The 14,601-nt window shown below is 42.3% G+C and overlaps 1 protein-coding gene across 1 annotated transcript; it reads left to right on the forward strand.

Moving 5' to 3' along the window:
* The first annotated feature begins 400 nt into the window (after window positions 1-400).
* On the forward strand, window positions 401-12,294 carry prickle1b (prickle homolog 1b). The gene is made up of 8 exons (XM_085375403.1): window positions 401-436; window positions 4,836-5,033; window positions 5,702-5,815; window positions 7,281-7,418; window positions 9,479-9,682; window positions 9,770-9,956; window positions 10,053-11,042; window positions 11,127-12,294. The coding sequence occupies exons 1-8, from the start codon at window positions 401-403 to the stop codon at window positions 12,092-12,094; spliced, it is 2,835 nt and encodes a 944-aa protein (XP_085231529.1). The 3' UTR covers window positions 12,095-12,294.
* The last annotated feature ends 2,307 nt before the right edge of the window (window positions 12,295-14,601 follow it).

Raw genomic sequence — 14,601 nt, forward strand, 5'->3', positions numbered from 1 at the left:
TGTGTGTGTGTTGTGTGAGTGATTGAAGTGTAGTGGCAGGCAGGGGGACTGAGGGAGGGGCTGACAAGGCTTGGCTGCCCCAAGAGCACACTCTCACAGTGGGATCAGAGACACTACAGATAGAGACGTCGCCCTCCCTGGCCTCACTCATCGCTCACTGGACCTTAAAAAATTTGGATTCCTAACTGAGTTGTTATCCTGCTCCAGAGTGAGAGCTATCCTCCTCTTAGGCTCTCATCATAGCTGATGTTGACTTTCAAAGGTTGAGACTTTGGCGTGGGACACTTCCTGACTGAGTGGGATCTGGATCTGATTAGAATGTGGATCCACTGGGCTTGATGCAGCAGACATGTAGCCAGAGCTGCGCGACCAGGGGATTGTGGAAGTGAATGAGGGCTTTATGCAAAGGGTGGAAAAGGAGATGCTGTTCCTGGAGGTAAGAGAAAAGTGGATGAGTAAGCGAAACTTACTGAAACTTGCAAACACGTTTGAACCTCTGCTGGTGGAAAATTCTTCCACAGGTCCAGCCATTACGCACACTTAGGAGGAACCTGTGTGTGTATGTATGCTTTGTATTTTAAAAACATCTTATTTTAGCATCTTGAGGCGGTGTGTACAGTTTTTTGAGAGGCTGTGCAGGTGGTCTTACTCCCGACTGTGTTAATCTCCTCTGCACCCCCTGACACCCATTTGGCTTTAAAATAACACTCTTTAGCAGTCAAAGAGCAGTGACCTCAGCCTTTGAACTCCACAATCTAATTGTTTTCCTAAATCGAATCTTACAGCACTCAGAAAAAAACCTTCTTTTTTGTTTATTTATTTTTATTCTAATACTTATAGACCATTATATGAACTGCAGGTAACTAAGCTTTAACTGTTGTTGGGAACTCTTCCTTTTACTTCATTTGAAAAGAACATTTAACTCACTCGATGACGGAGTACCCCCAGAAAACGGTCAGATAAGTGGGAGAGTCACACATGGTTAAGTTAGCTGGCTACATCTGGCCCCTGTTTACACATCCCCAATGATGTGATTCTTTAAACGTCTTCTTTTCTTTCTTTTTTTTAGCCTGTTTAACCTCCTCCTGTGACGTCTTCGTTGTGACCCTGCTGCTGGATTCAGGCGAATAGGTGGACATTTTTTTTTGTTTTTGTTTTCCACAAAGGCAGTCATTGTGTTATTGCCAAGAGGTGACATGGTGAAATGTGAGTTGCTGTGTATGTTGGCTCAGGAATCCGCAGTCACCTTTTTCTCCTGTTAGTGGGATGAGAAGCAGGAGAGCCGCGGGGCAGACGGAAAGTGTTAGAGCTGCTAAACCATAAGCAAGCCACCCTCAAACTGATCAGCTAATGTCTAACTGACTGTAATACGAGCACCTCAGTGTTTCACCCGTTTTCTGGTTTTAGTGTCTTTAAAAAAAAAAGGCATTTCCTGCTTTATTTTACTTACATGATAGGGATGTCCGACAGTGCTAATCCTATTATAAAAATAATGGGTACCTGCTGCTTCATACAAAGGTGTATTAAAAAAAAAAAACCCTACACAGACAGTGATATTTAAGGTTTTAAGTTTTAGCCCTCAGGCCTTCAAACCAATTCAGAAACAACTATATTATTGCTAATTTAGTGGCATTAAATAATCTTTATAATAAGAATTACTCATCTACATCTACTTACTGGTCTTAACTAGGTTAGACGAGATAAAGCAGAACAAGTAAAGAAAAGCTTCTGAGTGATAACATTATCTATTCTACCATAAAACCTGATAGATTAGTCACTGAGGAACAAAGCGACACTCAAAAAACCCTTTGTCCTGAGATAAGAGCTGTGGTTTAGACCTTAAACACCATTTGTAATCTGTAAATTTCAAGTTTTGAAGCCCTAGGCTTTATTCAACTGTATGCTAATTATGGGTATGTTAATACCTGTCTTCTTAGGGGGGTTGGATTGTGGTGGAGGAAACCCTGCCAGCCTGCTCACCTCACTCCCCAGGCTTTCCACTTTGCATTGTGAGTTCAGTTGCGGCTGATAGTTAACCTTTTGAAGGGGAAACTCATTCTTGTGGTTGCGTTTTTTTTTTCTGTCTTTGCTTGTTTCTTTGACACAGTTCAACAGTTCCTAACAGTCCTTAACCACTACCTCCCACTCTAATCATTTTTGCCCAGTCCACAAGTGACTGGGTATCACAATACACAAATCTTTGTCTGAGTAAGTTTGCAAGTTCTACAGGCATAGTTAACACTCAATATTTTGGTCAATGGCAGCTATTGAGACTATAATGTCCCCAATGGTGCTGCTCTTTTGTGAACGATCAATCCAGCGAGGTGGGCCGGTGTAAGATTTCTGACTGCTTTACCCCAAACAAGCCCTATTCTGGTCTGGATTTGCATGTCAAAGAGGGCAGGGCCAGAAAAATTGTTTTCGACACCTTCGAGACCAAAGTTGCTATCAGGTCAATAAAGGTGGGAGACACACAACAAGATGGATTGACCTCCAGTCATGTACGACTGTTATCAGCTTGTACAGAGAAACAACAAAAGCTGCTTGAAAGGCGGCTGACAGCGGAGTCACACCGCAGTCGAGTGGGCGCATGCAGTTCTCCACACCACTAAATCATTCATTGTTATTTTTGAATTATTTTGAACATCACTATAAACTCCATGCAGTGATCACCGCACGTGGGCATCCTTACAGCTGCTTGATAGGCTTCAAGCCTCGCTAGCATCGAGGATAAGACCAACAGATGCCTCGTGGCTAACAGATGGAAATTTCAGCTGCGTCTTGTTATGTCAGAGTATTACTAGCTTGGATTAAACCAAGCCTCTTTTTACTGACAGTAAAGTGATCCTGAAATGGTTTATTATGCACAACACACGTCAACCCAGTTAATCAAGTTCTGTAATCTCTGTATCTGTTCTTCGCCTAACTTGACATCCGATCCGCTTCAGTGCTTGATTTGTGAACTTACAGGTGATCGTATCACAACCACTTCATTTATAAACTATGTCATAAGAATGACATAGTTTATAAAGTGCTTTCTTTCCATCTCTCTCTGGCATCTACCTTTTGTTGATGTTGCAATGGGCACAAGTCAAGTAAATGTATCATGGTGTATACATCTCCACTAGGGATGGGTATCGTTTAGGTTTTATCTGATACCGGTGCCAAATCGGTACTTTTGAAACGGTGCCGGTGCTCAAACGGTGCTCAAACCGGTGCTTAAAGAATGGAGAACACACAATTGGTCCAAAAACCTCTCATGTTCAGCTGTTTTTTGTAAAAAGATAACAATGTTAGCCTTTTCTGCAGCTATGGGCCATATATGGTATCACTCTTGGCTGGAAGCAGTGCTTAAACAATGGAAAAAACACAAACTTTGTCCTAAACCTCTCATGTTTAACTGTTTTCCACTTTTTCTTTGGTCATTTTAGCCTTTTTGGCCAGGGTGAAGGGAGTATCTGCCATCAAACAAGAAGACAGCCGCATGTAGCTATGATGATGTTTGCTAGTTCACCTTACATGCATTAATGTAATAACGTGGTTAGCCTATTCAACGTAAATTACACACGAACAACATTAAGCTACTCACGCAGAGAAGAACGGCTGCTGCTGCCATCATCATCCTCATCATTTCTGCTACACTGGCAGGGCTAGGGGCCAGGACTCTGCTCTTCGGGTTTTTGGGGATGTTGCTAACTCCGGGTCTGATAACAGGCACCACACCCGCAGTAGATGCGCTTGGTGTGAGGTCTCGCAGCAAGCTATCAAATATGGCGCATTTCTGGGCTTTTAAAAAAAACGCTATGCGTCGCCAGGTGTTTCATCAGATTTGAGGTGTTACCTCCTTTGACAGTATCACAGTATCAGCTTAAAGCACTTGTTGCAGGCTGCTGAGTTTGCATATTTTGCTGTGAAGTACAGCCAGACTTTTGACCGCTTTGCCTTGGTCATTTTTAATCTGTAGCTCTGCTCTAAAAGAACGTACGTACCTGGCCCCGCCTACTATCCTCGGAAACGTAAAATGATTGGCTAGAATCTAAAGTGTATCACAGCTCAGGAAAAAAAGCACCGAAATAAAGCACCGAAATGTGCGCTGCTTTTCGGTCTGGTTACTACCGTTTATGTCAGAACCGGTGCTATCATGGCACCGGACATGGCACCCATCCCTAATCTCCACTTAAAAAGAAATGACATTTTAAAACTGCTTATTGCAAACTGTGTCCTGCATGCTTACCATAGGGGGGGGGGGGGGAGCCTGGTATGATTTTTCCATTATAAATCTTTCATCAGAGTTTGTCTCGAGTATCCTTTGAAGATGGACAATTTTCACTCTTCCAGCATGGTCCTGTAATGGAATAAACAAAGGAAGCCTGATAAAGTACACTAATGGATGGAAAATAACATATTAGCTATTTTTGAGCATGACTCAAGAGGTTTGAATCGTGGAAGGATTCTGTGAGATGCCACGGAGAACTTGTCCTTTCTTCTCTGTTTGCTCTTTGCTCTTCTCGTATTTTTCTAGCCATTATGTTAAACTCTAAAAACAGCGCTGGGATAAGAGCAATTATCTTGTTGAGAAAGGAGAAGAAACAGAGATTAAAACTAATTGGCGGATTTGAGGCTTTTAAGAAATTCGGAGGACTTTACAGTAAGTGCAAAAAAAAATCCCAGATCAGCAGTATCCCAGCCAACTGGTGCCAAGAAGGTAAAAGCCAGAACTTTGTGTGTAATTAGAGAAAGTATATGAAGCAAACAGAGGAGGGCTAAAAAGCATATATGAATGAAAGGCTGGGTCTGTTCTTTATGACTCCTAATCCTTCTTTGTTTGCTTGCAGCACCCGTGTGTGATGAACCTGGAGCGCGGTGAGAGAGGGGAGCGTCCTTTACCCCGAGGCCCCGAGATGGAAACTCGCACTGGGGGGAAGATGGGGAAGATATCCGTGGGCTTCCAGAGGAGCTCCACCTCAGATGATGACTCCGGATGTGCGTTGGAAGAGTATGCGTGGGTGCCACCAGGACTCAGGCCTGAACAGGTAGGACCTTAATTCCCAAATTACTTAATTTGACCATTATGAAAAACACACACTTGCTTTTTTTTCTCACTGCTATGTCTCCCAGTGTTGTCTTTTGAATGGGTACAAACGTCCAAATTTTAGCTGACAAAGGATTTTTTTATTTTTTTTTGTGAAAACCTGCAAGTTGATAGCAGGCTTTTAGTTTAGTTCAAACAAGGTTATGTGCACAGTGCATTCCCTATGCCCTAATAACAGATTAGTAGTGCTGCATGCTCAACTCAACATCTAGCTGTGGATTTTTAAAAAAAAATTTTCATCTAGTAGTGTAAATACGGTGAACGCATTCATCGCATTTCAGTTAGAAATTGCTGTGGTCTCGCATATTTTCCTATATTTTCTTCATGGCACTGCTCACCAACAAACAAAAGTTTGTTCGTGTTTCCATTGCTCCTGTCAGGGGAAATTAACCAAGGCAAACATTAACATTTACAGTCCCTTTGCCGTCTCCCTTTTATGTGGAGAGATTTAACAGTCGGGCGCCTGTGACTGCAGAGGGGTTGACATGTTTGGCTGGGAGTGTCACAAAAAAAAGGAGCGTTGCTGTGTGTGCAGTCATTCTCCACTGATATCCTTCACCTGAATAGAAGAAAGAGGAAAAACTCCATTTAACATGTCTCCATCTCCAGGTCCAGATGTATTTCGCCTGCCTGCCAGAAGACAAGGTGCCATACGTCAACAGCCCAGGAGAGAAACACAGAATCAGACAGCTCCTATACCAGCTGCCGCCGCATGACAACGAGGTAGAGATCTTTATAGAAAAGAGACAGAACATATGAGAACTGAAGAGGAAATACGGAGCTCAGCCAAGATACGATGAAACTAACATTCATGTGTGACTATTGCTTTAAAAAAGTTGGCTTTTTCTGGCATTTTGTTATAACTTAGTTCAGTCTAAGAAGGTTTTTGAATGTGTTACAGCTGATTTTTTGTTTTGTTTTTTTACACACAATTCTAAAGGTGATCCTGAGAGGTCAGGAGTGCAACTTAGGAAAACACCAGCAAATACACAAATGGTGCAAAAGTCCACAAAATACAACAGCTGTTGGAAAAAAAGTTTAATAAAACATAAAGGGAATGGAAAAAAACATGCAACAGAAGTTGAAAAAAAGCCATGAGGGAAGTGTCTTTGGAGAGACGATAAGGTGACGGAACAGTTGCGGAAGTGACAGAAACCAAAACATCTCAAGGATTACTCTGAAACAAGCTTAAAAGAAGCAGAGGATTTATCTAATACTATAGACACATGTATGCTATTAGCCGTTTACTGTTAGCTTCTCACTTCCGCAGCAGTTTAATCACATTATTGTCTCCCCAAAAACACTTCTGTTTGCAGCATTTTTTTCTATTTTCAGGTGTTTTCATAAACCAAATCCAGCAGTTGAGTAAATCTCACACAATCTTGCTGTTCTTTTTATAATAAAGCTGAAACAAGGGCTACATTCCCTCAACCCTGGTTTAAAAAAAACAAAAAAAACAAAACCAAAAAAGCCCTAATGTGACAGTAAAGCACAAGCCAGCCTCTTCTACATGGCTTTATGGTGTGTAAACCAGCACCCCTTTCACATCTGTGTTAATAGAGTTTACATTAGGCGATATGGTCGAGTGTTATCACCAGCATGGGGGAGGGAAGGGGTCCACTGACATAGGTGGTCTCTATGCACACAATAGGTACACACAAACAATGTTTGACTGAGCGGTTTGATGATGTTTGTTGGCAGACCTGGTGGTTGTGGAAGCAAACTGCCCGAGGATTCCTTGCGTAACTGTGGTTAGAAGGGATAAGCGCTTTGTGCGCATGGAAGGCAGTGAGCGTGTGCATCTGTGTGTGTGTGTGTGTGTGTGTGCGCGTATGAGCTCACACATCGTTTACTGTTGTTTAGAGAACAACCGAGCTGGTTGTTAGGACAGCCCTGGTCCTTTTTATCTGAACCTTCATCACCCGCTCTAAACACGGAGGAAGGGTTTGTGTATTGCTCATGTCATCCTTTCAACGCAACCTTGAGGAGGATTGACATTAATTAAACCCTTTTCCAGCCACATATGGACTCGCTGTGATAATTTCCCCCAAAGTTGCATGAAAAGATGAAAGCCAAAACATCCGCAGTAATTGCTGGAGGTCTCAAGATGCCGTTTCTCATCTTCCTCATCTAAATTGATCTTTTTGTTTCTCTCTCTCTTTTTTTTTTTTTTTTCTTTTATCAACAGGTGCGTTACTGCCACTCTCTAACAGAGGAAGAAAAGAGGGAGCTCCACATGTTTAGCACTCAGAGGAAGAGAGAGGCCCTGGGGAGAGGAACACCCAAAGTTCTACCCCGAGCTCTGCAACACACCCGCTGTGAAAATGTAGGTGCTACACATGAAAACTCATAACCACACATATACCCACATGCTGTAAGTGCACTAAAAGACCTAGCATCACTTAACACTCACATAGCCACGTGGTAATAATTTACAGGGAAACCAACTGGTGGGTCTTAAGTTATTTATATCATGTGCTACTAACATCCTCTATCCAATCCAAATGCCTGGCAACCCAAAGAACAACCTGATTGGCTAGTGTAGCGGCTTTAATCATCGACATAAACTTCCTTGTTAGGTAGGGCGAGAGAGGAAACAAGGAAATTGGGAGGATCGTGTTTAAACCAAGTAGACAAGCTAGTTTTTCATGAGGAAATCAGCCAATTTCCTCCTGCCCCACTATATCCCAGCGTGACAGACTGCAACAAGAATCCAAAGGTTAATAAGTCATTCTTACTATAGTCTTCAAATCCAGTTTTTTCCAAAGCAGTCACACTATGTGGTATATAATTCCAAATTTACTGTTTGTTTACAGTATATGCAGCTGGTTGTAAGACTTTATGGCGATGTGGAGATGGCTTTTTTTTTTTTTTTTTTTGCCTTTATGTGGACAGGCCAATTTTTTTTTTCATGATTATTTGTAAATATTTTTTGGAAAGTTGGACTTTTGGGAAAAGAGCCAGCTTGGTTCCATTTTCCGGCTGAAGTCACAAGGAGCAAACAACAAAAATGGCAACAATCCTAAAGCCCAATCTCTTATTTTATACCGCTCATTTAGCGATGCATAACATTTGGTGCCAGTCAAACCATCCTTGATCATGTTTCTGAAAAACTTCCCTTCAGTGCAGCAGATGTAAATATTAGTATTGTGTGGCTTCCGCCAAATTCAAGCAAGTGAGCCACATCCTCTGTCGGGTATCCAAGAAGAACAGATGAAATGCGGCCATGTGTATTCCCCCAGACAGGCAGATGAAGTCTGTCACCATCTGAAAACAGTTGCTAACATGGGGATGCAAGGTCACAGACACTGAACGGACTAACATGATGACCAGCGACCACGCGCATGTGGTTAGGCACATCGGAAATGCATGTGTATTCACTCAGCCTCTGCAAGCTGTTATCACCCTCTAACTCAGACAGCCATGCTTCTACTGCACATGCGATTCAAAAATATATCATGAAGACAATTGGACACACACTTTGTCAGGCTCTAGTTTCCTGGTGCCTGACTTTCAGCAACAGGCAACACCCCCATATCCAAGGCCCCTTTCTGTTCACCCTTGTATAATAATGGTTAACAGCTGGGCACGCAATCCCATGCTGCCTATGGGTGTCTCATAACTCTGCCTAGTTATATAAAGACTCTACATTCAGACATGCTCGGACCATCTCTGCGGAGTCATATGAGTCTTCCACTTAGAACCAAGGTCGAGTGCTTTCTGTTTTAAGATTACAGGACAAAAACGCTGCCCACTTCCTCAGTTATGTCTAATGAATAATTGAGGGTTTCATTGCAGAGTAAACAGCCGCTGATTGAAATCCAGAGAAAGCCAAATAAGTTTGAGCTTGTCCTCTAATCTTCCGTTGGTAAAGCAGGGCTAGATTCGTGTTTTCTTTTTTTAAATGAACACATTTACCTACTTGCAAAGTGTTGTAACTCGGGAAGATTTACATGTGCAATCTTTTTTTAATAGCAAGCTGTGTTGCCGTGAAAAGATTACCTTTCATTGAGGATTATCATTAAATAGGAGTCATTGATGCGTTTTTAAATACACTCCTTTGGCATTTGCACTATGACAACCTGTTGTTTGGCCTTCTTTGTCTTAGCATCACTGCAAATGGAACGTCAGCAGATATATGATATATTTTGAATATCTATCTCATCTCATTTATCTCTTGTTTGCCCTGCACGGGTCGTGGGTATCAACTGTATCTTACACGTACTGTAAAATGTCATTCCTCTATGCAATTGTTTCTTTATTTACCCCCACACATTTATTCTCAAGGTAGGGTATTTATCACCTAAGCAGAGCTATGTTCTCAATGAACTCTCAGTATTCCCTCCCGCCTTTGGAATCTCATGGGTTATCTGTTGTGTTTATCAGTGCTGTGGAGACATCAAGGGAGGCGAGATGGCAATTTTTGCATCCAGAGCAGGACCGAACCCCTGCTGGCACCCGGCGTGCTTCGTGTGTGCCACATGTCAAGAACTCTTGGTGGATCTGATCTATTTCTACCATAGTGGCAAGATCCTCTGCGGCAGACACCACGCCGAGCTTCTAAAACCGCGATGTTCTTCCTGTGATGAGGTAAATGGCAGTAATGGTATACTGGGTACTGTTAATGTTTTAAAAGGATTCCTCATAATTAACATTAGAATATGCTTTTCCCGTTAGATCATCTTTGCAGATGAGTGCACTGAAGCAGAGGGTCGTCATTGGCACATGAAGCACTTTGCCTGTTTTGAGTGTGGGACAATGCTAGGAGGCCAGCGGTACATCATGAAGGATGGAAGGCCCTACTGCTGTGGGTGCTTTGAGTCATTGTACGCAGAGTACTGTGAATCCTGTGGTGAAAACATTGGTAAGTTATATTTTCACTTCATTCCCCTATACTAAAAACAAGGTCCCACTGATGTATTCTTTTGTGTACTTAATTTTTTTTAATCATATCATATAGGTGTTGACCATGCCCAGATGACCTATGAAGGTGTACACTGGCATGCCACTGACCAGTGCTTCTGTTGTGCCCAGTGTAAGACATCCTTGCTGGGTTGCCCATTCCTGCCCAAGCAAGGTCACATCTATTGCTCAAAGGCCTGCAGCCAGGGGGAAGACATTCATGCCTCAGACTCATCTGATTCTGCATTCCAGTCTGCTCGTTCACGTGAATCCCGGCGCAGTGTTCGTATGGGGAAGAGCAGCAGGCCAGCTGAACAATGGAGGCAGTCACAGCTTTTCAATCCTCCTGCCACCGTCCCCTCGTTTGAGCACAAGCTTGAAAATGGTGAGGGTGAAGCAGACGCCGATGGTGACATTGATATTGTAGGGCGTAAGCTTGCTCATTTCGGCCTGGATGAGGAGAGGTTCTGGCGAGAGCGGGAGGAGCCGGATGCAGGGGGAGAGGAGGATCCAGAAGAGTGGGCCCAGCACGAAGACTATATGACTCAGCTTCTACTCAAGTTTGGTGACCGTGGGATGGTACACCAACTTCAGCAACCATCCCAAAAATCTCCTAGTCTTTCTGGTGACACAAACAGGCTAATAAGTATGTCTGATCCCTGGCTAAAGCCCGATACTACATCTATGGGGATTGCTTCTCCCACTCCTGCCAGTCCCACCCAGAGTCATTCTTCCAGTCAATCCCGAGCCAACAGCCTTAGCCCTGGACTGATGAGCAAGAAGAACCTGCCTGAAATGTATTGGGCCCAATCGCAGGATGGGCTGGGAGATTCAGCCTATGGGAGCCACCCAGGTCCTGCCAGTGCCAGAAAGATCCAAGAATTGGAGTTGGACCAAGATCAGGACCAGTCTGGGGCAAGACAGGCCTTCTGGGCAGACAGCAGACAGTGGTATGAAGACTCTTTGGAGTGTATTGCTGATGAGCTGAGGAATGTTGAAAAGAGTGTTGGAGACTCCATGGATTCCCTGGCTCTTTCAAATATCACTGGTAAGGAGATGTTTATATGAATTTAATTGTTTTGTTTTATTAAAAAAAAGCTCAAAATTGACCTTCCTTGTTCATCCTCCTTAGGTGCATCAGTGGATGGAGATGGGAGGGACAGACCTTCAGTCTATACCCTTCATCCCATGCAGAATCCCTTGGTGGCAGAGAACTGTGAAAAGATGAGCAACATGGGAACGTTTAATTCCTCTCATCTTCATCACAGTGCCAATTCCCTCAATCTAAAACTGGACAAGGGAAATGAAGATGACGAGGAAGAAATAGCACTGACATTGAGGGGAGACACACAAGGTGGCATTCACTCATTGTCTCCACATTCGGAAGACCTTCCTGCCACCTTTGTTCATGCTCCAGCTCTGAGGAGAAGCAAGTCCCAATCCCGGCCCCCTCAGATGGTCAAGTTCTCAGAAGACACTGTGGATAATGGATATAATGATGGATATGAGGTCAATATCAGAAAGCACCCCATGAGTGAGAAGCCACACAGAAGGGCATACTGTCCAGATGAGATGGGCAGAGAAAGAATCCGCCCGACAAGCCACATAGGGCGCAACAGGCAGCACCACCACCGGTCAGGCAGGCACCATAGGAGCCGCAAGACTCGGTCAGACAATGCCCTTCACATGGTGCCTTTGGAGAAGGCGCAGAGGCCGTATGAGCCCCAACAGCAAGGTCTTGTAAATCCGCCATATGGTGCTATGCTCCTGCAACATCCTTCACAAAGGTTGCCAGTTGCTTATCCCCAAACTCGATCTGACTATATGCTTGGGAGCTCGATGCATAATGACCCACGGGTTGAGCACTTCATGGGGCTCTACAGAGATGAGGATGACTCATGCTCTACTTGCTCTTCCTCATCATCGGACTCTGAGGAGGAGGGCTATTTTCTAGGTCAGCCAATCCCTCAGCCCCGATCTACTGTGCGCTACTATGCAGAGGACTACCCAACAAGGGTCACGGCCCTTTCTTCCCAGAGCCATGGCCCACAGACTGGTCGGCAGAAGAGTCAACGGTCCAAAAACTGTATAATTTCTTAAAAACACCAGAGTGTATTTACTTGAGAATCTGCACAATGCCAAACAATGCGGTCAAGATTTTCAGTATGTATGGTGGTTTACACAGATCAAATCTGAGATTAGAATGGCAGCACTAACATGTAGTGTATGGCCAAATTCAAAATGCATATCGTATTTCAGGCCTATATCGACTGAAACAAGACGTCTTTAATTTCAACTCTTAGGACCACAAAAAAGATGTGCAACATATAGTTTTTGTGTGTGTGTGTGTGTGTGCGTGTGTTCAAAGGTGGCCTCAGTACTGGGTCTTACTGATTTTCAGCACTAAGATAATGCACGGACTGATAAAGTTGAACACATTTTGCTTCAGATTATGTACAGCTGGCGGTGGAGAAGTTAAACTTTAATTTCAGCTTTTGCTATTCAGTTTTACTTTTTAAAATGTTTTATGTTCATTTAATTTTTGCAGCAGTATCTTTTCTGTATTAAAGTGGCACAAAGGTTAATAACGTAGAACATAGAAACTAACCAAATAATTATTTAAAACATAATACAAAATTAAAATGTACATACTAAGTTAAGATTTTAATACTGCTATTTTTATATCCATGTTTAAAATGGTTGTTTTGCTTGAAGTCTATGATTAAAAAAATGTTTTAATAGTGAAAAGAACTCTTAATATGTTATGAGAAACGACTAAGACAGTGCCACTTTCTTCAGTTACGTGCCATGCTATTCAATAACAGTGCCACATATATTCCACTATTGGTGTACAATTTCTAAAATGACTGGCAGACCCACCAGTATTTTCCATATTCAGCCCAGCTGTTCACTACCATTGCTCTGAAATAATCAGCAAAAATGCTTTGTGATGTAAAAACGCTTGTAATAAATATTTTTCTTCAAAGCCTCAAAACTGACTGTTCTGTTATTGAGTTTGGAAATTGTTTTTGCAACCACAGACTACTTAAAAGGCCGGCTCATGTGTTTCTGGACCATGCATTTTGACATTGCATTATAGCTCTTGGTCATCAATAGCTATACAACGCTGCACGAAAAACCTTGAATGCTTTGGTTGCTTGCAGATTGCCATGGTTTCCAGTAGATTACATGGAAGATCCCAACTTGTGTGCAAACACTCGCAAACTATTTGAAACTGAAAAGTATGACACAAACCAGAAGTGGAGAACTTTTGCTTTCAAAGTAAACATTTTTTTTCACTTTTGAAATTCAATGGTTGCAGGGAAAGGCATAACTTTTTACTTTGAAGGCAAACGTTCCCCGTTTCTGGATTGTGTTGCACTTTCTCCAAATTTTACTACAGCTCAGAACAATTGGCAAACATTTACAGACAAGTTGGCATTTTCTGAACAAACTGTGGGCAACTGCTGCAATCTACTAGAGAGCAAAGCAATCACAAGCATGGTTTTTGTACAGCACGCTGTTTTCACCTGGTCACAGCCCGCAACCACATGTATCAACTGGTCAGGGAATACACAGCCGCCAAATTTTCTAGGCTATAGCTTTCTAGGCAAGCTATGTCTATAAATTGTATGGGTGAATTCCATTGTACAAACATATTAATAAGTATCAACTAGCCGACTAATAAGACACTAGAGGTGCAGTTTGTCTTAATAAAATTGACCTTTCAAAGAACATGAGCACTTTAGCTGTCGCCATCCGTTCTCCCATTGACTTACATGGCAACAGAAGTCTTTGCGATTGTGACCACAGCTATAGAAAACATGTTGACTCACAGACTCCAGAGGCCATTGGATGAACAACAGTTTTTAAACATCTTTCATCCCTAAGGTTAAATTCACCATTATGATTTACAAATACTTCAGAGCAGCGATCCCCAACCCCCCGGGCCATGGACTGGTACCGGTCCGTGAGTTGTTTGGTATCGGGCGGCGAGTGTTGAGGTTCAGGTGTGAAATTTATGGTTTTTAGGGTTTTTATTCCTTTTTATTGTTAATATTTATTGTTTTTATTATTACCTCAGTTTCCGTGTGTTATGGATAATTTTTTATTTTGGTGCCGGTACTGGTTTTATTTTGTTGTATTTATCCGCGACACCTTAAAGGCCGGTCCGTAAAAATAAACCGATCCGTGCTGCAAAAAAGGTTGTTTTTTTTTAAAACATGCTTTTTTCATTGAGACATCGGTGAACTGATCCTAAAAATGTCTTGAGATTAGATCTTTCATAGCGCATGGATATTTTTCTGCGGGTATGAAACTTTTGTCAATGGATTATGAAAAAAAATCAAGTTTGTTGGATGAATGTAGAATAGGGCTCAAATGCAAAATAAGACAAGACAAAGAAAGTGAATTTAACTGGTTTTTTTTACAGTACAAATTTATACAAGTATGTCAACCTGTTGTAAATTTAGCAGCACCAAGTCAAATATCTGCTACAAAAGAAAAATTTACATAGCTGAAAATACTACAAAAACCGATCATGCTGGAGAACTGAATCTCTGCTCTCCACAAAATATTCTCATCAAAAAGAAGATTAAATAATAAAC

Source organism: Diplotaxodon limnothrissa, linkage group LG17 (assembly GCF_057381915.1).
Source record: "Diplotaxodon limnothrissa isolate DT_005_m linkage group LG17, D_limnothrissa_male_GT1.1, whole genome shotgun sequence".
In the NCBI taxonomy this organism is placed as follows: Eukaryota; Metazoa; Chordata; class Actinopteri; order Cichliformes; family Cichlidae; genus Diplotaxodon; species Diplotaxodon limnothrissa.